The following is a 24,854-nucleotide window of genomic DNA, read 5'->3' as shown; positions in this document are numbered from 1 at the left end:
GGAAAGAAAAGTAAGATAAAGGGTTGAGGAGGTGGTAAGTACTCCCCCCTGAAATGGCCACGCAGCATGTGGTTCACTTACTGCAGGCCATTTCTTTTCTAGAAAGACAACCTTTTACCCGCTGCAGTAAAGGGGGGGGCGCAGTGCGCGTCAAAAATACACACTGATGCTAGCGCAGGCCCCCTTTTACCACAGCTTAGTAAAGGACCCCTTAATCCTCCATTGCCTCAGGTACAGATGTAGATTGTAAGCCTTTCAATGACAGGGAAATACCTTGAGCTCTCTATTGAAAAGGTGTAAACTATATCCAAAGAAATGAATGAATGAATGAATGCACATATATGCTGGTATTCTAAACATTTATGCCTATGTTAACGAATTGCCCTCACAACATTTAGGTCTTTACGGCTTCTTATAGGGCTTTAAATATAGATTCTGCACCCTTTTAGGTGGCTCTGCTCTTAACTGCCTTTATTCCATTTATTCTTTGGAAGTATGACTTCCAGAATGGTACATGATAATATGGTGAGGTCTTGCCAGTGCACTGTACAACAATGTCATGACCTGGGCCAATATCCAAAGCCAGTTATAGCTTCACCAGCCACCATACATTTTCAAAAATTATATAGATAGTATCAGGACCCTCAACTGTTATGTTCTCCTGATGCCTTCATCACTTAGAATCCCTTCCTCTTTAGGCGGGACTGGTGGTTGGGAGGCGGGAATAGTGCTGGGCAGACTTATGCGGTCTGTGCCAGAGCCGGTGGTGGGAGGCGGGGCTGGTGGTTGGGAGGCGGGGATAGTGCTGGGCAGACTTATACGGTCTTTACCCTGAAGAGGACAGGTACAAATCAAAGTAGGGTATACACAAAAAGTAGCACATACAGTGGGGGAAATAAGTATTTGATCCCTTGCTGATTTTGTAAGTTTGCCCACTGACAAAGACATGAGCAGCCCATAATTGAAGGGTAGGTTATTGGTAACAGTGAGAGATAGCACATCACAAATTAAATCCGGAAAATCACATTGTGGAAAGTATATGAATTTATTTGCATTCTGCAGAGGGAAATAAGTATTTAATCCCTCTGGCAAACAAGACCTAATACTTGGTGGCAAAACCCTTGTTGGCAAGCACAGCGGTCAGACGTCTTCTGTAGTTGATGATGAGGTTTGCACACATGTCAGGAGGAATTTTGGTCCACTCCTCTTTGCAGATCATCTCTAAATCATTAAGAGTTCTGGGCTGTCGCTTGGCAACTCGCAGCTTCAGCTCCCTCCATAAGTTTTCAATGGGATTAAGGTCTGGTGACTGGCTAGGCCACTCCATGACCCTAATGTGCTTCTTCCTGAGCCACTCCTTTGTTGCCTTGGCTGTATGTTTTGGGTCATTGTCGTGCTGGAAGACCCAGCCACGACCCATTTTTAAGGCCCTGGCGGAGGGAAGGAGGTTGTCACTCAGAATTGTACGGTACATGGCCCCATCCATTCTCCCATTGATGCGGTGAAGTAGTCCTGTGCCCTTAGCAGAGAAACACCCCCAAAACATAACATTTCCACCTCCATGCTTGACAGTGGGGACGGTGTTCTTTGGGTCATAGGCAGCATTTCTCTTCCTCCAAACACGGCGAGTTGAGTTCATGCCAAAGAGCTCAATTTTTGTCTCATCTGACCACAGCACCTTCTCCCAATCACTCTCGGCATCATCCAGGTGTTCACTGGCAAACTTCAGACGGGCCGTCACATGTGCCTTCTGGAGCAGGGGGACCTTGCGGGCACTGCAGGATTGCAATCCGTTATGTCGTAATGTGTTACCAATGGTTTTCGTGGTGACAGTGGTCCCAGCTGCCTTGAGATCATTGACAAGTTCCCCCCTTGTAGTTGTAGGCTGATTTCTAACCTTCCTCATGATCAAGGATACCCCACGAGGTGAGATTTTGCGTGGAGCCCCAGATCTTTGTCGATTGACAGTCATTTTGTACTTCTTCCATTTTCTTACTATGGCACCAACAGTTGTCTCCTTCTCGCCCAGCGTCTTACTGATGGTTTTGTAGCCCATTCCAGCCTTGTGCAGGTGTATGATCTTGTCCCTGACATCCTTAGACAGCTCCTTGCTCTTGGCCATTTTGTAGAGGTTAGAGTCTGACTGATTCACTGAGTCTGTGGACAGGTGTCTTTCATACAGGTGACCATTGCCGACAGCTGTCTGTCATGCAGGTAACGAGTTGATTTGGAGCATCTACCTGGTCTGTAGGGGCCAGATCTCTTACTGGTTGGTGGGGGATCAAATACTTATTTCCCTCTGCAGAATGCAAATAAATTCATATACTTTCCACAATGTGATTTTCCGGATTTAATTTGTGATGTGCTATCTCTCACTGTTACCAATAACCTACCCTTCAATTATGGGCTGCTCATGTCTTTGTCAGTGGGCAAACTTACAAAATCAGCAAGGGATCAAATACTTATTTCCCCCACTGTATGTGTTTATCTTGTTGGGCAGACTGGATGGACCGTGCAGGTCTTTTTCTGCCGTCATCTACTATGTTACTATGTTCCACGTAGTTGAGCTGCAGTCTCGGGGGAGATCACAGCACATTCTGATTGCACTGAGCAGTTTTAAAGCTGCTTCATCATTGGTTGAAATCAAACTTTGAAAGATGTCCTGCCGTTCATTAGCAGTCTTGTCTATATGCAAGTTTCTGTTCGGAAGAAAGAAACTACATGATATAAAATATTCATCCATCTCATAAGTCTTTCGGTTTGATATAGTAATTAACATGGAAGCCATAAATGTTAATCATTTAAAAAGTTTATTATGTTATTTTTGCAGAAAAGTATTTAAATTTTATATTTGCTTCAAGTAATGACTATATATTGTTTATCTTGTATTCTGGTCTCTGCACTTTCTTCCTCTTTTTTTTGGGGGGGGGAGGCAGGGGTAGGATCAGGACTGAAATGTTTTATATGGAAAGTTGTGGAGTGGAGGAGTGGCCTAGTGGTTAGGGTGGTGGACTTTGGTCCTGAGGAACTGAGTTCAATTCCCACTTCAGGCACAGGCAGCTCCTTGTGATTCTGGGCAAGTCACTTAACCCTCCATTGCCCCATGTAAGCTGCATTGAGCCTGCCATGAGTGGGAAAGCGCAGGGTACAAATGTAAAAAAAAAAAAAAGTCAGTCACTCTTTTAACTTATACATTAATGTCCAAATGGAGAAACAGCATTTGCTGCTTGACTGAATGTCAACTCCTGTATTTTGTGTAGTCAGCAAGGAATGAATTATATTATTTGGATGTTTTTATGGAACATTTCTATAAGTGTCTTTTAATACATCTTTCATTATGAGCTCTTAAGTGGAGTGGGATACTGAGCTGCTCAGTTTCTAATGTGCTGAGCAAAGGAGGAGGTCTTAAGCAGTAATTTTCTAGAAGGGTAATCATATCTGGAGTCAGATCTCCACCACTGCTTCTATAACATGATTTTTTTTTTTTTTACAACAGGTAACTTCTATTACTATCTGCCATGGTCACAAACAAAACCAGTAGTAACACTGACTTCCTTTTGGGAGGATATAAACCACAGACTGGATACTGTGAACATAATCTTAACCATGGTGGAGCGACTGGTGAGTGACTAATATTTCTACTACCACAGTGGCGTAGGAAGGGGGGCGGGAGGGGCGGTCCGCCCCGGGTGCACGCGCTCAGGGGGTGCCAGCCCCGCTGGTTCCCTGCTCCCTCTGCCCCGGAACAGGTTACTTCCTGTTCCGGGGCAGAGAGAGCAGGGAACCAGCGGGGCTGACGCAGCTCCGAGTGACGTGCACTCGGGGCGGATCGGCCCTCCCGCAGGTAAGAATGCAGTCGGGGGGTGCGCTGCAGAGGGGGGGTCACGCCGTGCTGCACCCGGGGGGGGGGGGGTGCACAGGTGCGACCCGCCCCGGGTGCCATTAGCCCTCGCTATGGCAATGTACTACCATAACTAGTTATTTCTATAGTGCTATAAGTCTTGCACAGCAGTGCATAGATACAGGTAGTCTCTGTTCGATGGCACAGTCAAAACACACCCACAGGAAAAATGAGAGGCTTCTAGAAATGTGGTTCTTAAAAATAACATTGTTGAAATCAACAAGGCTGTGACTAGAGAAAAGCAGGGTATAAGAAGCAGCCTAAAAAAATGTGGTTTTAAGCTCGAAGTTGCCATGAGTAAAACAAAGAGGTAGGGATTCGCACCAGCAGAACAACACCAAAAAAGGAGGATCCAACATAGATAACAGGATGTGTGAAGGGCCTTATTATCTTATAGATGCAAAATACCCAACATGGCCATTTTTGGAAATTCTTCATGAACTCCAATTTGTTATGCCCCTGACAAAGAATTTTCGAAACGCGGTCATGTTGGGTATTTCGTATCTATAAAGGTAAAGATTTTAACCTACTCATTCTTTTGTGGGATGTTTATTTTCTCTGTTAGTTTTGGGAAATGTGCATCTTTGCTGTGTATTTTGCACAATGCAATAGGACAAGCGTTTCTATTTCTCCATTCTGTTTTCCCATTGTATGCAGTGTCTGGCTTCTTGGGGTTTCCAGTTCAGTGATTATCTGCCTCTGTCTTGTTCTAATCTGTGTTCACTTATTCTGTATTTGAGGGTTTATCTGTGTTTTGTATGTGTGATCAAGGTCTGTAGCAGTCTTGTTCTGTTTTTAGATCTGTACCTACCAGCAGGAGGTGTATTGATGCTCTACTGCATGTGGTAGTGTTTGGATTACCTGGATTTCACAGGCAGAGTTGTTGCTGTTTGGGTTCTGAGTTTTAATGTTGGTTTGGTAGGGAGGTTTGCTATATATGTGTTGAGTGTGTTTTCTTCCAGTATTTTGTGTTATTTCATGGAGTGCCTGGTAGAGGTTGAGTTTTTGTCATTGTTATTGAGATGATTCAAAAGAGAATATACAGATTTTGGTATTGTGAGTTGTAAGGGGAAGTGTCCTAATTCTGCTTGGCATCCTTTAGTGGGGATGTTACCCTATACATGGAGTATCTGTTTGCAGAACTGGAGGTATAGATTTTCTATTCAAGTTTTGTCTTTAATTGACACTTGTTACCCCGCCCATCAGGGAACGTTCTTAGCAGTTTACAATAAGTACTACTTCAAGGTAAAGAGGTAAAAAGAATTGAAAGTAGCAAAAGAGAGGGAGAACTACAACTTTTGATAGGACAGCAGTGGAGAAGGATAGCTTGAAATAGCTGTGCATTCAAGTCTGGTCAATCATATGCCTTATAGTTTAGAGTTTATTAAATTTGCTATACCGCTTGACTACATAAGAACACAGTGGTCTACAATCATAAAAATTCAAAAGATATAGAAAACAACTCCAATGCTCGATATACATGTCCAGTAAACAGATCCTGGGCCCAATATCTAACCATTCTCAGGAAGGGAAACATTAAAGGTAGCAATAAAATAATGAACCTTCAACAAACACTTGAAGCATTTTAAAAATCCCCCCCCCCCCCCCCCAATGACTTAGGGTAATGCGTTTATGAGGGGGTTTATAGAACTCTGCCCTTCACTCTCAAGAATAGTCCCATAGACAGCCTGAGCCACCTTAAGAACACTAGTCCTGCCCGAGATGAAGTGAGGCAGGAGAAGGACTGGAGCCAAAATCAGGAAGTATATAAGACAGGGCCTCACTGAGGTTAAGGAGGCCTAGAGAGAAGGAATCAAAGCCCCAGTGTATGCCATCACCTATGATTAAGAATTGTGACTTGGCTGAGGTAAGCCACTTTTGCTTCTTGTTTGAGACTGACAAGCCTTGCTCCAAAGTCTGGCTGGATCCAGACCCTAATACTCAGAGAACAGCCCCCAGGCTGTGTTTGGGGTGAGGCTGCTCTTCCAGACACAGACTATGTTTGGGCCTTGCTAGCCTGAGGCCTGCTTAAGACTGCTTATTAAACTACAGAGGCATTCTGTCTTTCGTGCCTAGTCCTGTGACATAACAGGCTTCAGGATTAAACTAAATAAAATGCTTGTTTTCACTTATATCCCTTGTCCAGCTGTGTTATTCCACAGACCCCCTCGCTCAGGGTGTCGCATGGTTCCATAATGTAGGAGCTACATAGAAAAAAAAACCGTATATGTAGAGCAGGGAATGTCGGTTTAAAATCCATTTACAGCCTGCAATGAGCAGCCTGGTACATAAGGCACTATTAGTTGGGCAAGAGGAGGAGGAAGCGTCTCAAGATAGGCCCTATGAGTTTAAACCAATATTCTAATAAAATCCTATATAGGACTGGTAGCCAGTGGTGGTGCAATACAGTGGGGTCACATAATCTCACATAATTGAAACGATGAATTTTCCCAAGCATAGGAGGGGAAGAGTGTGGCTGGAGCAGACATTATAGACTGCCCGTAGATAGGTAAAAGCATCACTGAAGAAATAAGTCTTCCGCCTAACTTTAAGCTACTTAAAGAAGGTTTCTAGATGCAGGTGAGGTGGAAGGATGTTCTAAAGGGTGGGGCCAGTAACACTATTGAGGTTTTGTCTCATTCTGTGTATTGGTGTTACATAGTGCTGGTCTGTACCTCTAGCAAGCCCAATCTGGCAACACTCGCTTTCCACACTGGGGGCTGGCTGGGACAAGCAGAAGGGCTGTGGAGCATTTTTGATGGTCAGTGATACATGTGCTGATAATGCATATTGCTTGGAAAAGCCTTGGATGATGCTATGGAATAATTTTTAATTGTAGTTCAACTGTGGGGATTGTATTTGGCCTTGGGTTTCTTTGTTGCATATGGAGCCCTTAAAAGTTTTTCTTGTAGTGTATTTATAGCAGGTTTATAACTCCCAGATACATTTAGCTACCAATGTATAAAGGCACCCTTATAGCAACGGATGCACAAAGGGGATCACATGTAAATGAGATGCACGGATCCCCCTTTGTGCATTGGTATCTGTTTGCAACTCGAAGCTGTCAAATACTTATTTTTATTTATTTATTTGTTACATTTGTATCCCACATTTTCCCACCTATTTGCAGGCTCAATGTGGCTTACATAGTACTGTAAAGGCGATCGCCAATTCCAGTATGAACAAATACATTAATGTTTTGGCAGAATAAGATTCAAGTGTAACAGACACATAGGTCGTAGAGAGGGATAGTTCATATGTTTCCATACGAGCTTTGGTCTCATTGTGTTGCAATGTGTCAGCATTTAAATTGGGTCAGTGTGATATGCTTTTTTGAACAGGTTGGTTTTTAGTGATTTCCGGAATTTTAGGTGGTCATATGTTGTTTTCACGGCTTTGGTTATTGCGTTCCATAGTTGTGTGCTTATGTAGGAAAAGCTGGATGCATAAGTTGATTTGTATTTGAGTCCTTTGCAGCTTGGGTAGTGGAGATTTAGGTATGTTCGTGTTGATCCTGTTGTGTTTCCGGTTGGTAGGTCTATGCGGTCTGTCATGTATCCCGGGGTTTTGCCGTAGATGATTTTATGGACCAGGGTGCAGATTTTGAAAGTGATATGTTCTTTGATTAGAAGCCAGTGCAGTTTTTCTCCGAGGGGTTTGATGCTTTCGAATCGCGTTTTTCCAAATAAAAGCCGTGTTTTGAGCGGTCTGGAGTTTCTTTAAGATTTGGTCTACGTTTGACAGTAGACCACTAGGGAGTTTTTTGAGTTGCAGGTGGGGGGGGGGAATGAGGCTCAAGAGAAGGTCTGCTGGAGTCCAGAGGACCACCTCTTGAGGCCCCCTACACAATTCAAAAAATTCCCTGGTGTTGTAGTAACCCCCCTGCCCCTTTCAGTAAGTCCATGGTGGTCCAGTGGACCCTGACTCCCCCCCACAAATAAAAACCCCTCTCCCAGACCCCCCCTCCTTCTTCCTGTCTCTGGGCCTGCTTTCTGAAAATGGTGGCGCCCAGCCCCTGACCAGTGCATTCTGGGCTGCTCTGGGAGGTGCTAAGCACCATATAGGGAAAAAAACATATGGTGTTTAGTCCCTTCCAATGCATCATAGGATGCACTGGGCAGGGTCTGAGCACTGCCATCTTGTGAAGGGTGGGCCCAGAGGCAGGAGGGAGAAGGTGTTGCTCCTGCCGCCAACGGTTTAAGGTATGGGTTAGGGAAAGGGGATCACTAGACCACCAGGGAGATTTTTCCAGGAGGGTCAGGAAAGGGTTTGGGTGGGGGGTTAGAGTCCACTGGACCACCTGGTATTCTTTGTATGGGGGTTTGGGGAGGGGTAGCTGGGAGTTGGTGTGGGAGGGGGGTGCGGACCACCAGGAAAATTAAGGTCTTGGGGGAGGGGGGATCAGGTTAGGGTTGGGGTGAGCACCTACTATGGGGAGTAGTCTTCTTGCACTATACAGTGCAAGCAGACTGCTCCCCATAAAGACAGATCCAGACCTCCCCATAAAGATAGGTCCAGACCTGCCATAAAGGTAGGTGCTCAAGTCTATGCGTTGCTCAGAATGCTCATTTTAATACTAATGAGATCCTTGGGGTTCTTGGTAGCTGCTATGGGGAGAGGTAAAAGGGACGCAGAATCTCTTTCAGCATTACATGGTAAATAACATTTGCTTTAGACAGGCTACAACCGGTCTAAAGCAAATGTTCCAAGCATGGTAAGTGTTGTACATCGGGCTCTCAGTCTTGTGCCAAGGTATATATATCCTAAAGTGTGTTCTCTATGAAGAGTGTGAAATTGTGTTGGAGGTTTTTTGGTCTTTTATGAAAAATCATGATTTGCAGTATGCCTCTGATAAAACAAGAGAAAGCATTACCAAATGGAAACCCCTGTAACTGTATCCCCCCCCCCCCCCCCCCCCGCCCTAACTTCTGAACAATACAAAATCCCTTGAAAATACTTCCTAGAAAGCAGATCCTTCACTTGGGACCTTGGGTCTTAGAACTGCAAATTACCCATAAACAGGTCTAGGAATCCCCACCCAGCAGAACCCCCCTCCCCCTGCTCAGCCTGAGAACCTATGGAACACAGATGTGCCCTAATGGGCCATTGAAAACCTGTTCAAGACCTGACTACGGGCTGTGGAGATATCTTCTGTAGATAGGCACCCCAAACAGCTAAAAATCTTTGTCTGTTTGTAGACCTTCTGTGATGGGATAGGATGGCCAGATCATTTGCATATAGCATGCATTTGATTTGAGTCATTTAGTTTTAGTCCGGCTGCTGAGTATCTCTGCGGTACTGTGGAAAAATTGTTGATGTACTTTCTGAAGAGGTTGAGTCTTGGGCTCTTCTTCTCTCACCCCTTCTTGCTTGAAGCTGTCTTCATGTTGTTTAAATCCATCAGCTGTAAGGTAAAAATAATTATTATAGGTTTCCCCCAATTCCAGTTTGCAGTAGTTTAAGGTTGAGACCAGGGTACCATGTAGAGTCAAAGGCTTTTTTTTTCTTCAATAAAACATACAAATATTCTCCCTGAGAGAGTGCTTTTTACATGTTTGTTAGTCGGTGTCTGTATGGTACAGATGTGGTCAGTGGTTTGGTGCTTTGGAAGGAAACCAATTTGTTTTCTGTGCAGACTTGCTGTTGATTTAGGAATTTTAGTGTTCCTGTGAGGACATTTTAGTACAGTTTGCTCATGCTACTATCGACATATATCCCTCTGTAATTATTTGGGTTACTGGTATCTCTCTATTTATACATTAATATAATTAACCCCTCTGACTATGTCTTAGAGAAGTGACCAGAGAATAAAATCAGGTTAAATAGTTTTGCCAGTGCTTTCTGAATTTATAAATTACCGTATTAAGCATTTCATCTAATATTTAATGGGGGGCCACATGCTTTTCTGGGGTTGTGTTAGGGTGGGGCATTTTTTAATTTCCTCCATTGTAGTAGGAGTGTCTACTGGTGTTAATTTTGGTCATTTTTTCCAACAGATTTAAGTTCTCTTGGGTGTTCTTATGCTCTTGGATAAGATTTTCAGGTATAATCTCTTTATAGAGGTGCTGGAAGCATTAACCATTTTGGATTGCTAACTTTGATTTTGTGTTGGAGTTCCCTTTCACATGTCCCAGGAGGAATTGTTACATATTGCTTCTATTTCAGACAGGTTTTTTTTATTTCATGTATTCATAATTTTCCATCTTGTAATTTCTAAAATTTGTATTGCATAAATCTTCACTGAGGGTTTTTCTGTATTTAGATAATTTTCTACTTTTTATTCTATCTTTATACATTCCCTATCAAACAGTTTGTTTTGGGTGTGTTTTGTTTGAGCTGTTATTTGAATTCTGGCTTAGTAGTTAATGCCTACTTTGCTACTGCGTGATGGAAATTGTTTGCATCTGCTACTGCTTGGTATCATGTGAGAAATGACTGTATTTTATTTAGGAAGGTGTTAATATGACTTTTTCTCTTGGTGTTTTCTAGGGATTTTTGGTATAATTCTATATTGTGGCTGTCACAAAACGCCTAGCCATCTGACTGGGGCTACTCCGCAGCCACTTAGAGGGTCTATTCCCAGCACAGCTCAGGTCCACCTGCACCTACCGCTCGTGCTCTACACTAGCACCCTCTTCCCACTGACTGGGTCCCAACCACCTGTATGTGAGTCTCCCACACTCAAATTATCCCAGTGATTTTTAGGTTACTGGGGCCACACTCCCAGTGGTCCCATAGTTCCTAGAAAGTACCTATAGACCCAACACACAAACTACCAGGATTCTTAGTAAGTCCACACAAGCAGAGGCAATACATTAAAAATGCGTATTGTCATGAAAAATTAGATCAATGAATAGAAAAGGTGCATTCAGCAAACAGTGGAGGAGTGGCCTAGTGGTTAGGGTGGTGGACTTTGGTCCTGGAGAACTGAGGAACTGAGTTCGATTCCCACTTCAGGCACAGGCAGCTCCTTGTGACTCTGGGCAAGTCACTTAACCCTCCATTGCCCCATGTAAGCCGCATTGAGCCTGCCATGAGTGGGAAAGCGCGGGGTACAAATGTAACAAAAATAAATAAATAAAATAACTAAATATGGATCAATTATAAAACTAACTAAATATTTGTTTACTATCTAAATAGTACCTGGGGAGCTCAGGACATATAGCTGCTCACAGGTTATCAAATATAACTGTTCTCAAGGCCTCAGCAAAGAGATCTTTCTCTTTTTTCTTCCTGGCTAAGACTGGAGAAAAAGCTAGTACATCCTAGATGAATGGTGCTCCTGGGCCAATCAGAACCCAGAACAACGAGTTTTAAAAGTAGCTGGCCACATCACTGCAGGTTACCTCTTATCTATGTTAACTAAAGAAGGAACAGTGAGTTCTCTGTAACAGCTTTAAACATAAACATGCACCACCTGCTGGCCAAACTAGAGAAATACACTTCAGGATATAATTAATACAGTTTTACAGGCTTAAAACCCCACTGTTTTGTCACAGTGGTCATATTGTGAAGGGTATGTTTGAATGTTTTAGGGTGGGGTACCACATGGTGGTATTTTCTTTGATCTATGGGTATACAATACCATTTGCCATAATAGATCTAGACGTCAAAGAGACTGTGCCCTAACTCTAATCTTATCTAATACAAATAATGATGACTTACATGATTTGCTTTTCTAATATAGATGTTGAGAATTATATGATTCAAAAGAATTTCAGCTCTTAGTTTGTGTGTCTTTTGGGTGTGTGATGATTGTATTCATCACTCTGCTTACTGGGGCTGCTTCCTGAAATGACACAGTCTCTAATTTGAGTGCACCTGTTTTTCCTTATATATTTGATATTATGGTTTATGAAAAGGGGGGGGGGGGGGTTAATGATAAAACTTCTTATTGCTATATATTATTAGGGCTCTGTCACTTATTGTGCTATAGCGGATTCCCCTGAAGCTTAGTTTCCTCTTTGATTGGTTTTGTTGTATAGCTTAATTTTTTTGTGGCATGGTGGTATAAAATTAACATTTTGGCATAAGTTTGGAAGGTTTTGGCATGAGTTCAGACAGCTCATGTTCAGTTTCAAGATTGCAAATTAATACATGTGCCGACATACCTTTTGGCCTGCATCTAAACATTCTTGTTAAGCTACATGGAATAGTTAATGATGAGCAATTTAATACCTTATTAAATAGCATACATCATTATTTAACAGTAACTGTTCTTACCACATTGTCTTTTGTTTTTAATTATTGCAAGTTTAATTTAGCATAAGTGGTCTGTGTACTTTTAGTAATAGCATTGTTCACTGTGATAAAAGATCAAACAAGTCCCAGTTTGAAGAATTAAAGCCTGCGACTTGCTGGTGGTGGCTGGGTAAGGGGGCTGGAGGAAGAGCAGCAGCCCAGAGTCTCCATCATATAGTACATATTTCTTTGTATTCGTTTGCTCTGTAAAACTGAGCTGTCTTCACCATGAAATAAATAATTGACTTTAAATTAGCTTGAAATGCATCCTTAGTGAATACGTTTTAGCACGCACTACTTATTGCAAGTCCCATTATTGTCAGTGGGGCTTATTTACTAATTATATGTGTAACTCAGATTATCACACATTAACATGTTAATCCACATTAATAAATTGAGCTGTATATTAGAGTTGCATTACGTATCCAGATTAGGACTTTAGGCTATAATACTTTATACAAAGTTGTTTATCTAATAAAATATTCATGTTGTCTTGATGCTTTATTTATTTATTTAAAACAGTTGTAGTCCTCCTATTCCTAGGCAGGTTACAATAAAACAAACATAAACTCAAATGAAAAACATTACAAAACTCAGTCATTACAATACTTAATAGAAAAGTGATATCGCAGGTGAGACAGGCTTGAATAAACAAATGCATTTTCAATATTTAAAAAAAAAAATAAAGATAACTCTGTAATATTTCTCAAATGATCAAGTAAATTATTCCATAACATTGGACCTCTAATGAAGCAAAGACCTATGATCTCAAAGTGAATCTACATCTGTGGTGCTCTACGATCTACATCATCTTACTTTGGTTGCAGTTATGAAAGAGTGTTCACGCCTTTATTTCAAAAGACCATTTTATATGTTCCAAAGTATTAGAAATGAAGTCATGCTGAAGAGAGAAATGAGCAAGATATTTTGAAAACTATGGGGCATGGTGTTACTGTTTGCAAGCACTGTTCCCTCTAAGCTGGGCAGGGGTCCTGCCAGTGGGTGGTGCTGTTTCAATATCACATTTTCAATAGTGAGGGATAGGCAAGCTCTGCAGGACTCCAGGAAACCTACTGATTGAAAACAGAATATTGCAGCAGCCCCCCCCCCCCCCCCCCCCCACTGGCAGCAGTGCAGTTGGAGGACTCCTGCTCAGCTTGTAGGGACCAGTGCTTGCAAGTAATTGAACAAGTCAATGTGAGAAGCAGAATCCAACAAATAGAGTCTAGGGTAAGAGCAATTGAATATTGAGCAAATTAGAGATAGTGGCAGCATGGTGAAGAGTCAATTATAAAAACCATAAAACTTGACACAGCCATGTTTCGTCAGATGCTTGCGTCAGGGGTACAAATATACTTCCTTTCTGTCTTTAGGTACACATGCATTCATTGGCTCAACAACCAAACCAGTCCAGATTTATTATAGAGCTAAAGAAAAACAAAACTACTGTATTTATTATTATTATTATTTATTGCATTTGTATCCCACATTCCCCCACTTATTTGCAGGCTCAATGTGGCTTACATAGATTTGTTAACGTTATCATATCAGGGAAACAGATATAGTTGGTACAGTGTACTGGAAGGGAAGGGGGAAGAAGGAAGAGAGTGATTAGGTTAGTTATAGAGGTGGGTTTTCATGATTGGACTGGTGAGGTGACTTAGTGAGCAGTGGCGTACCAAGGGGGGGGTGGTGGGGGCGGTCCGCCCTGGGTGCACGCCGCGCGCCTGCTCTGAGTTCGCTGACTTCACGCGTTCCCTGCAGCTCCCTCTGCCCTGGAACAGGTTACTTCCTGTTCCGGGTCAGAGGGAGCTGCAGCGAACGCGCGAAGTCAGGGAACTCTGAGCAGGCGCGCGCTGCGGCACCCCCCCCCCCCCCAGTGGCTTGCACCCGGGGGGGTCCACGCTGCATCGGGGGTGGGGGGGTGCTGCACCCTGGGGGGGTCCGCACTGCATCGGGGGGGGGGGGGGTGCTGCACCCGGGGGGGCGGGGCGCCGCCCCGGGTGTCCGCCCCCCCTAGGAACGCCACTGTTAGTGAGGTTATATGTTCTCATTGTAGGGCTTTTTGAAGAATTATGTTTTTAGAGACTTTCGAAAGATGGTTATTTCGTTTATTGCTTTCAGGTCTGTGGGCAATGCATTCCATACAAATGGAATAGCCCCTTTATTTTTGAACCACAAAGAAAAGTAGTCTATGATAAAGAATCTGGACTGTTTCTATTATAGAGCCTATGATCTGCATATGTATCTAACGCAGACAGGAGATATATCTTTACCCCTGATACAAGCATGTGCTGAAATGTAGCTGTGATGGGTTTAATGGTTTTTGTAACAAATGGACTCTATTATACTTCATTGTTTGGTAACTAAACAAATACACCAGTGTGTATTAGCATAAAATACCAATTCTGAAGTAATAGAGCACCTTTCCTGCCAGCGTTTACTAACTCTTCTCATTCATTTCTAGCAAACAAACCTAACAGCCTTGAAGTCAGCAGTACTGGCTAAAGTTTCTGAAAACCGGATAGCTGAGATATGGCTGAAACTGATTGATCAAGTTATCGAAGATATGGCGTAAGTTAGATATTCTGCCTCACTGCGTAGGCATGCTACTGTGCTTTCGGAAGACCTTTTTGATATCTTGGTAATGTCCAGTGGCATAGCCACGGGGGGGGGGGGGGGGGGGGGGGGGAAGGGCCTTGGGGGCCTTGGTCCCCCAATTTGGGTTTGGGCCCCCAAAATTTGCTGGTTTGGCTAGCGGGGGGAGGGTCCCCAAGCCCCACCAGCAGAAGCTTTCCTGTGGTGATGTTTGTGCCAATTTCACTTAAACTAAGAATACGCGCCAGGGCGAGAAAGCAGGGCAGGTAGCGAGGTGCCGAGTATTGCTACAGGAAGGCTTCTGCTGGTGGGGCTGGTGGGAAGTGGGGCAAAATGTGCCCCCAAATGGACTCAACCCCCCCCCCCCCCCCCCCAAAAAAAAAAAAAAAATTTGAGGTCTGGTTACACCTCTGATAGTGACAGACAGAAGTATGGCTAGGTATGGGTTCATGAGGCTTTTAGAACTAAAAATACAGGGGTAAATCAAAATATAAATACCAGAACCATAAACTTATAACTCATTTATAAAATACATTACCATTAACAAAAATGTTTGAGTTCACGAGGCTTTTGCCATGACTTCATTTAACTGTGCCCTGGAGAGAAGCCCTTGATTCCTATTCCAGTCCCTTCCTTCCCAGGCATTGTACAAGGAAGTGGAGGGGAGTGAGTGAGTCTGAAAGAAGAGTGGCTCTGCTTCCTAATCTGCCCTTCCCCTCCTGTCTTTCAGGGATAGGAGGGGAAAGGTGTGACTGGAGAAGAGAAAAGAGCCCCTGCTCCAGCACCCCATCCTCTTCTGTCCTACATGCAAAATGAAGCAAATGTGAGAAAATGCAACAGAAGAGTGGAGGCTGCATTCCCTGCTAGCTTCAGCCCAGCTCCTTTCTTTCCAGAAGCTATTACCAGCAGGATTATTTGAGTATGTGGAAGTATTCATTGTACATGAAGCTGAAATTGAGGTTTCTCTGTTAACAATCCATCTTCAGTATTATGTCAGTCTACTCTTTGTTCTGATAGGAAGCAACTTGTTAATGGATTCAGATACTGAGACAAAACTTCAGTTACATGGATGGTACAGCTTGTGTGTGAATTACAAAATATTTACAGTTCTGTACAAGTATGTTTATTATTTACTAACCGTGTGAGAAAGCATAATAATGATGTATTTTTCTTCTTTTTCAGTAAGCCATTGCCTCCCTTGGAAGGAAAATCCAATGTAACAGTCCTGGACATGCAGATTGCAAAGCTTCGCCTCAGCTCTCTTAAACACATTCAGGAGGCAGCAATTAAGATGAGAGCGGATGCCATGGATGTCAGGGACACTTTGGTTGAAATTGAAGACTGGTTACATAAATTGACGCAGTTAGCTGAAGAGGTTAGTAGCTTAAAAAATAAAAATACAACTCAAGAAAAACAGTAGGGACCAGCTGATAACGGAATAGCATGGTCAAGGTAAGCAGTTATCTCTTAAGAGACATAGATCTGGACAGCGACAAAATAAAATAAAAAACAGGAGGAGAAAAGTAAAAATGACTAAAGAGTGTTTTGGAGAGGTTGCCCACCTTCTCTCAGCTCCAGAAACAGGGACTACCTAATCACTCCAATTACAGCAAGAAGTATTTATTCAAAAGCGCATGCTCAGTTTCACTAAAACCGAGCATGCACACGACATTAGGGGAAGCAGGGCAGGCAAAGCGCAGTTAACAGTGCTAGAGAAAAGCTTCAGCTGGCAGGTGTTGGGGACCCCCCCCCCCCGTCAGCCAAACCAGGGGCCCGGGATCCAATTTTGGGGGACCAAGACCCCCCGTAGCTTCACCACTGGTGCAGAGATATTTGGGTACCTTAGATGAACCCAGACTTAACTTTCAGGCCGTTAACCTTCCCGCCCTCCCTCCCCCAAGATGACATGTTTTTATATCACATAAAATTGCCCATCCTTCCTGCAGGTAAAAGTATACATTGTTGGTTCTTGGGAGTTTTGTGTGGATTTTGCTTTGACTGCAGCTGCTGCCCTAGGCAGCCACCTAGGGGAAGTGATAAGCGTAGAAATAAATCTTTCAGTATTTATAATGGATCCTGATTCATCAAAGGTCTTTTCCACAGACATGAATGGAGAAAATCATAATGAATTGGCCCTGTTATATAAAGTTCTGTGTACATCTAGTAGCATTATAGAAATCGTAAAATAGTAGTAATTTGCAGATTTGAGTGGTAACTGTCCAAGCCTAGCCTTTTGTCACCAGTGGGATTCCTTTTCCATATTTCTGGCACAGAGGGGCGGAGCTTGACCCAAATCTGCCACACTCTGCCTGCTTGCTTGCCAGCCACTAGAGAATGACATGGGGACAGAGCACGCGAGGATGGGGACAAGCTTTGTTTGAGTGATGCAGATGATGATATTTTGATTTTTTTGGAAAAACAAGCAAACATGCTGGCCACAACCAGCAAAATCTGCATGAGGGATCCTGTACATTCCTTCTACCAGCACATCAACTAAGAAGACATCTTCTATTGCAGGAAGGACTGTGGAAGACAGGAGATCTAGACTGCTTCATAGGGCACATAGGGCATATTTGTCCCCCACTAGGGAATATAGAACGGGTTGTATTTTGTACTCCTAGACATTTTAACAGAGTGGATTAGGGTTCCTTTGGGTAGTGGAAATCAGCTACTGTTGGGGGTGGTGGTGGGGGGTTATTATAGTTGCTTGTTGTAATTATTGTTTTCTATTTGTGATTTATAAATAGTTGCACAGCACATTGTTCCTTTTTTATACTTTAATAAAAACATTTAAATATAAAATCATAAGTGTTCGAAGCTTCTGCAGATGAGGACAGAGTCCATGGGGATGGGGACAGAACCCACAGTGATGGGGACAAACTTTGTCCCCGTCTCATTCTCTACTTGCCACATCCCCTTTCAGACAGTCTTTAGACTGCCTTTTCTCCCTCCTTTTGGTTCTAGCTTGATGTCAACCTCAGATCTCCCCATCAACTTTCCTCCCAACTCCAGGGATCTAGAGCTTAGGGCTCTTGTGCAGAATGTGCCCCAACCACCTCGAAGTGCTCCAAGGTCAGGTATCCATGTGTTCTGCTATATAAAACCTATTTTGGATTCACTGTTTCCACCGAATAGAGCCTGAAGTATCTGCTGATTTGCTACCTGTCTAAATTGGGTCCCAGAGGCACAAGGCAGCTTGGCTCCTCTTTTCGTGAAAGTAAATAACATAGTACGGTTCATCCAGTCTCCCCAACAAGATAAACTCATATGTGCTACTTTATGTGTATACCTGAACTTGATTTGTATCTGCCATTTTCAGGGCACAGACCGTAGAAGTCTGCCCAGCACTAGCCCTGCCTCCCAACCACTAGCCCCACCTCCCACCACTGGCGCTGCCACCCAATCTCCGCTAAGCTTCTGAGGATCCATTCCTTCTGAACAGGATTCCTTTATGTTTATCCCACGCATTTTTGAATTCTGTTACCGTTTTCCAGTGCTTTTTTTGTAGAAGAAAAGGTGCCGGTACTCATTGTGGGCGGGGTCACCACATATGGTGCCGCCCCTATTATAGCCACACCCACATTAGCAACACCCCTTATACCAACCATGGCGCATATAAACGGACATCATTGAAAATATAATACTAGTATAGGAGAAAAAATAATGTGATTTTTTTTTCATTATAAATAATTTCTGTAAGCTGTTACAGCTCTAGTATACCCAGTGCAAAATAAGACAAATTCCAAACACTAAAATGAAAATAAAATGATTTTTTTCTACCTTTGTTGTCTGGTGACTTTGTTTTTTCTATCCATATTGGTCCCAGTCTCTGATTCTGCTGCTCTCTATCTGTTCTCTTAACTCCGTTTCCAGGGCTTCCTTTCCATTTATTTCTTTACTTTCCTCCTTTCTTCTTCTTTTGTTGCCCTGCATCCATAAGTAAAAGCTGGGTCCTCCTCCATGGAATTACTGGAGGAGGTATAACGTGGATCCAGCTTTTGCCTATTTTCTCCATCCATGTGCAGTTTTTCTCCTCTTCCCTTTCCCTCATCTCCATCCGTGTGCATCTTCTTTTTTTCTTTCCTCCCCTCCATTCATGTCCAGCACTTCTCCTCTCTCCTTCCCTCCATCCATGTCCAGCATTTCTCATCTCTCTTCCCTCCTCTGTATCCATATAAAGCAATAATTCTCTCTCCCCTCTCCTCCATCCAAGTCAGCATTTCTCCTCTCTCCTAGCCAACTCCTCCATCCATCCATGTCCAGCAATTTTCTTCTATCTCCTGCTCTCCTCTCCATCCATTTCTAGCATTTCTCCTCTCTTCCCTCTCATCCATGTCCAGCAATTCTCTCTTCCCTGTCCTCCCCTCCCTATCCAGCAATTATCTCTCCCCTGCCCTTCCCTCCCATCCCATTGATGTCCAGCAATTCTCTCTTCCCTGCCCTCTTCTCCCATCCATGTCCAGCAATTCTCTCTTCCCTGCCCTCCTCTCTCCCCTGCCCTCCCATCGATGTCCAGCAATTATCTCACCCCTGCCCTTCCCTCCCATCCCATGTCCAGCAATTCTCTCTCCCCTGCCCTCCCATCGATGTCCAGCAATTATCTCACCCCTGCCCTTCCCTCCCATCCCATGTCCAGCAATTCTCTCTCCCCTGCCCTTCCCTCCCATCCCATGTCCAGCAATTCTCTCTCCCCTGCCCTTCCCTCCCATCCCATCGATGTCCAGCAATTCTCTCTCCCCTGCCCTTCCCTCCCATCCCATCGATGTCCAGCAATTCTCTCTCCCCTGCCCTTCCCTCCCATCCCATCAATGTCCAGCAATTCTCTCTCCCCTGCCCTTCCCTCCCATCCCATCGATGTCCAGCAATTCTCTCTCCCCTGCCCTTCCCTCCCATCCCATCGATGTCCAGCAATTCTCTCTCCCCTGCCCTTCCCTCCCATCCCATCGATGTCCAGCAATTCTCTCTCCCCTGCCCTTCCCTCCTATCCCATCGATGTCCAGCAATTATCTCTCCCCTGCCCTTCCCTCCCATCCCATGTCCAGCAATTCTCTCTCCCCTGCCCTTCCCTCCCATCCTATGTCCAGCAATTCTCTCATCCCTGCCCTCCCCTCCCATGATTTCCAATGATTCTCCGCCTCTCCCCTGCCCTCCCATCGACGTGCAGCGATTCTCCGTCTCTCCCCTGCCCTCACCTCTCCCATATCCAGCGATTCTTCGTCCCCCAGCCGTCCTCCATTGCCTGCCAGCCAGCGTCGGACTCAGAAGCGAACGGTGCAGGCAGCGATTGGCTGGCAGCGTCGTAGTTCCCTCTGCGAGTCCCGCCTACAACTTCCTGTTTACACATAGGCGGGACTTGCAGAGGGAAGCTACAACGCTACCAGCCAATCGCTGCCTGCACTGTTCGCTTCCGAGTCCGACTGCACGTCGATGGGAGGGCAGGGGAGAGGCGGAGAATTGCTGGATATCATGGGAGGGGAGGAAAGGAGGAGAAAAAGGTGCCGGTACGCCGTACCGTTGCGTATCGGCACAAAAAAAGCACTGCCGTTTTCATTTCCACCACCTCCCACGGGATGGCATTCCAAGTATCCACCACTCTCTCCGTGAAAAAATACTTCCTGACATTTTTCTTGAGTCTGCCCCCCTTCAATCTCATTTCACGTCCACAAGTTCTAACACCTTCCCATCTACGGAAAAGGTTTGTTTGCGGATTAATACCTTTCAAATATTTGAACGTCTGTATCATATCACCCTTGTTTTTCCTTTCCTCCTGGGTATACACATTCAGGTCAGCAAGTTTCTCCTCATACGTCTTGAAACGCAAATTCCATACGATTTTTGTAGCTTTTCTTTGCACCGCTTCAATTCTTTTTACATCCTTAGCAAGATATGGCCTCCAAAACTGAACACAATACTCAGGGAGGCCTCACCAATGACTTATACAGGGGCATCAATACCTCCTTTCTTCTGCTGGTCACACTTCTCTCTATACAGCCTAGCAACCTTCTAGCTACGGCCACCGCCTTGTCACACTGTTTCGTCGCCTTCAGATCCTCAGATACTATCACCCCAAGATCCCTCTCCCTGTCTGTACATATCAGACTCTCACCGCCTAACACATACGTCTCCCGTGGATTTCAACTCCCTACGTGCATCACTTTGCATTTCTTCGCATTGAATTTTAATTGCCAAACCTTAGACCATTCTTCTAGCTTCTGTAGATCCTCTTTCATGTTTTCCACTCCCTCCTGGGTGTTCACTCTATTACAAATCTTAGTATCGTCCACAAAAAGGCAAACTTTACCTTCTAACCCTTCGGCAATGTCACTCACAAATATATTGAACAGAATCAGCCCCAGCACCGATCCCTGAGGCACTCCACTACTCACCTTTCCCTCATCCAAGCGAATTCCATTAACCACCACCCTCTGGCGTCTGTCCGTCATCCAGTTCCTAATCCAGTTCACCATGTCGGGTCCTATCTTCAGCCTGTCAAGTTTATTCAATAGCCTCCTGTGGGGAACTGTGTCAAAAGCTTTGCTGAAATCTAAGTAGATTACGTCTATAGCACGTCCATGATTCAGTTTTCCGGTCACTCAGTCAAAGAATTCAATGAGATTCATTTGGCACGATTTACCTTTGGTAAAACCATGTTGTCTCGGATCTTGCAACTTATTGGCTTCCAGGAAATTCACTATCCTTTCCTTCAGCATCACTTCAATTACTTTTCCAATAACCAAAGTGAGGCTTACCGGCCTGTAGTTTCCAGCTCCTTTCCTATCACCACTTTTGTGAAGAGGGACCACATCCGCTGTTCTCCAATCCCATGGAACCTCTCCCATCTCCAAGGATTTGTTAAACAAATCTTTAAGAGGACCCGCCAGAACCTCTCTGAGCTCCCTCAATATCCTGGGGTGGATCCCGTCCGGTCCCGTGGTTTTGTCCACCTTTAGATTTTCAAGTTGTTCATACACACTCTCTTCCGTGAACGGTGCTATATTCACTCCATTCTCATATGTACTTTTGCCAGTCAATCGTGGTCCTTCTCCAGGATTTCCTTTTGTGAAAACAGAACAAAAGTATCTATTTAACAAATTTGCTTTTTCTTCATCATTATCTACATAGCGGTTTGCAGCATCTTTCAGTCTCACAAATCCCTTTTTAGTCTTCCTCCTTTCACTAATATACCTGAAGAAATTTTTGTCACCCATCCTTACATTTCTAGCCATTTGTTCTTCCGCTTGCGCTTTCGCCAGACGTATCTCTCTCTTGGCTTCTTTCAGTTTCATCCGGTATTTCTCTCCGTGTTCCTCTTCTTGAGTTTTTCTGTATTTCAGGAACACCAATTCTTTAGCCTTTATTTTCTCAGCCACTTGCTTGGAGAACCATATCGGTTTCCTTTTTCTCTTGCTTTTATTTACTCTCCTTACATAAAGGTTTGTGGACATATTTATAGCTTCTTTCAGCCTGGACCACTGTCCTTCCACTTCTCGTATGTCCTCCCAGCCCATCAGCTCCTTCCTCAGGTATTCCCCCATTTTACTAAAGTCAGCATGCTTGAAATCCAGGACTTTGAGTTTTGAGTGGCTGCCCTCCACTTCAACTGTCATATCAAACCAAACTGTTTGATGGTCACTGTTGCCCAGGTGGACACCCACTCGGACATTTGACACACGATCCCCATTTGTGAGCACCAGATCCAGCGTCGCTTTCTCCCTCGTGGGTTCCGTCACCATTTGTCTGAGCAGAGCACTTTGAAAAGCATCCACGATCTCTCTACTTATTTCCGATTCCGCAGATGGAACCTTCCAATCTACATCCGGCAGATTGAAATCTCCCAGCAACTTTTGAATATCTATGATCAGATCTTTATCTGATGTAAATGTAGGATAATATACACACCTGAGTTCTGTGTCTGTATTTTCTTGTGCTAACTATGCCATTGAATATACTGGCTCTGCACCGTGGTTAGAATGCTGTTCTGTCACGAATCCAATGTGTTTTCCCTATAGTCACGAACAATTAAGAAACAAGATGGTTTTTGTGGGTATACTAGAGTAGGGATAGTGAGTGCTTGGTCATTTTAGCAGAGCTGTCATATAACCGTGTGGAATATGAGCATTCACACTAGACATTGCACATGTTACACTGCTCCTTCTCAGTGATAAAGAACAAACAGGATAATGAAGGCTAATCATATCCTTTAGTAAGCAGACTAAAGGTAAACATTTGTCCTGTAGAGTTGATTAAGATTTCCTTCCTAAAAATAATTGAAATATAATTACTGCCGAGGACTACATATAAAAGCAAGGCTTGGGATTGTCCAAGATTAGTTTTCTACATGTCCACAATTCTAAATGATTGCTTGTGGATCTTTTTTTTATTTTTTTATTTGTACCCCACGCTTTCCCACTCATGGCAGGCTCAATGCGGCTTAGGTACTTATTTGTACCTGGGGCAATGGAGGGTTAAGTAACTTGCCTAGAGTCACAAGGAGCTGCCTGTGCCTGCAGTGGGAATTGAACCCAGTTCCCCAGGACCAAAGTCCACCACTCTAACCACTAGGCCACTCCTCCACTTCTGTCATTTCCCTGGGAAACCATTTTTCTACTAAAGGGGTGGAGATCATCTTGCAGTCATTTTTTCTATCATAGTACTATTAACATGAATACTTAGCATTAACTGATCCGCTGAGCTTGTACATACAGCTAATTTTAGGAAAAACTTTAAAGCAGCATTTTCATTTACCTAGATTTGTCCTTGTTGAAATGAGAACATTTGTAGTGCTATAGCATATTGCTGCACTCCTGTTAAAAGAAAATTTGGATTTTTACGTTTTTTTCTAAATTGGTTTCAAGTGATGATCTGGCTGATATGTCAGCACTCCTGGACCCTTTGAGGACCCCAGTGCAGGAAGTAATAGGCCTGATGAGATCAGAAAGATCTTTCAGAGAAAGAGAAAAACAGAATATATTGTGAGGGGTAGTATTTATCCTGTGCTGAGTAAAAAGCCCATCTCCCTTGTCTTTTGCACCGTGTTACACGATAATCATTGGCAGTCCTACCATTAGGCCACCTGAGGAGGGGGCCTCAGGCGGCACTCTTGTAAGGCGGCATTTCCCCCTGCCTTTCCCTCCCCAACCCCCTTCCCTGAAATTACCTTTTTATTTCTTTTGTTTTTCATCAGAAGGTGACTGCACTGACTCCCATAGGTTGCCCTGCTGCTGGCCCTGGCCCCTTCTGTCTACTGTAGATGGCCCGCCTCCGAGGAAACAGGAAATTATGTCAGACAGGCAGGCCGCCCACAGTAGAGAGAAGGGGCTGGGACCAGCAGCAGGGCAATCTGTGGGGGTTTTAGAATAAATCTATATTCTAAAACCTTTATTACTATAACGAGACATAACTACTCACATTATTTGAGACACAGGGTTTAAATCGATTTATTTATTCTTTTAACCTATCTCAAACTTGATTTCACAAATCTAGTGAAAGAAAGCAACGTTTCAGTGGCAATTCATTAACAGCATTGATCAAAAGAATCCTCAATACAAAACTCTTACAACTGATTTCTAATGTTCTCATTAGCTAGGCACCACTGTCACTGTAATAATACTACCTGCAAACTTCTCATTTTCAACCTCATTTCAAAATGGAATTCTATTCACATGAAGGTGTATGAATAGTTATTCTAATACTAATTAAATTTCTATTACTCATCTTTAACATCTCTGTCTTCTTTTAATCCAAACCTACTCTATTATTTTAAAATTTTAATCCAAATATTTATCTCTGCACAATGACCTGAACAATCTACAGCTCATCAAATAAAAAATTAAGGTATTATTCAGCAATACATTGACATGGAACAAATCTTCCCAATATTGCAAATCAAGTGATTTTACTTACATGTGCAGTATCATCAGTGAATACTTGCTGAAGGTAAATTCTGTGTACTGGCATCATTATTATTGCTTATGTAGTGCAATTTTCATGATTCCAAGTTATCTCATTTTAAGACATGTTGGCAAAATCACCTAATCTTAATTGTCCCTTAAAGATTTAAATAAACTCCCAATACCATTAGCCAGGATATGCCCTATAATAATCAGCAATTTTA

General features: G+C 43.5%; 1 protein-coding gene across 6 annotated transcripts in view; it reads left to right on the top strand.

Moving 5' to 3' along the window:
- MYOF (myoferlin) overlaps window positions 1–24,854 on the top strand; it is a 278,968-nt gene that overhangs the window by 158,137 nt on the left and 95,977 nt on the right. For all 6 annotated transcript variants that reach the window (XM_030203030.1, XM_030203027.1, XM_030203029.1 and 3 more), the window contains 3 exons: window positions 3,497–3,621; window positions 14,610–14,716; window positions 15,923–16,115. In XM_030203030.1, coding sequence (XP_030058890.1) covers window positions 3,497–3,621; window positions 14,610–14,716; window positions 15,923–16,115 — 425 coding nt within the window. The remainder of the gene's footprint in view (window positions 1–3,496; window positions 3,622–14,609; window positions 14,717–15,922; window positions 16,116–24,854) is intronic.

This window comes from Microcaecilia unicolor, chromosome 5 (assembly GCF_901765095.1).
Source record: "Microcaecilia unicolor chromosome 5, aMicUni1.1, whole genome shotgun sequence".
Classification (NCBI taxonomy): domain Eukaryota; kingdom Metazoa; phylum Chordata; class Amphibia; order Gymnophiona; family Siphonopidae; genus Microcaecilia; species Microcaecilia unicolor.
Note: the sequence above shows the minus strand (reverse complement) of the source record. Positions and strands in the feature narration are given on the sequence as shown.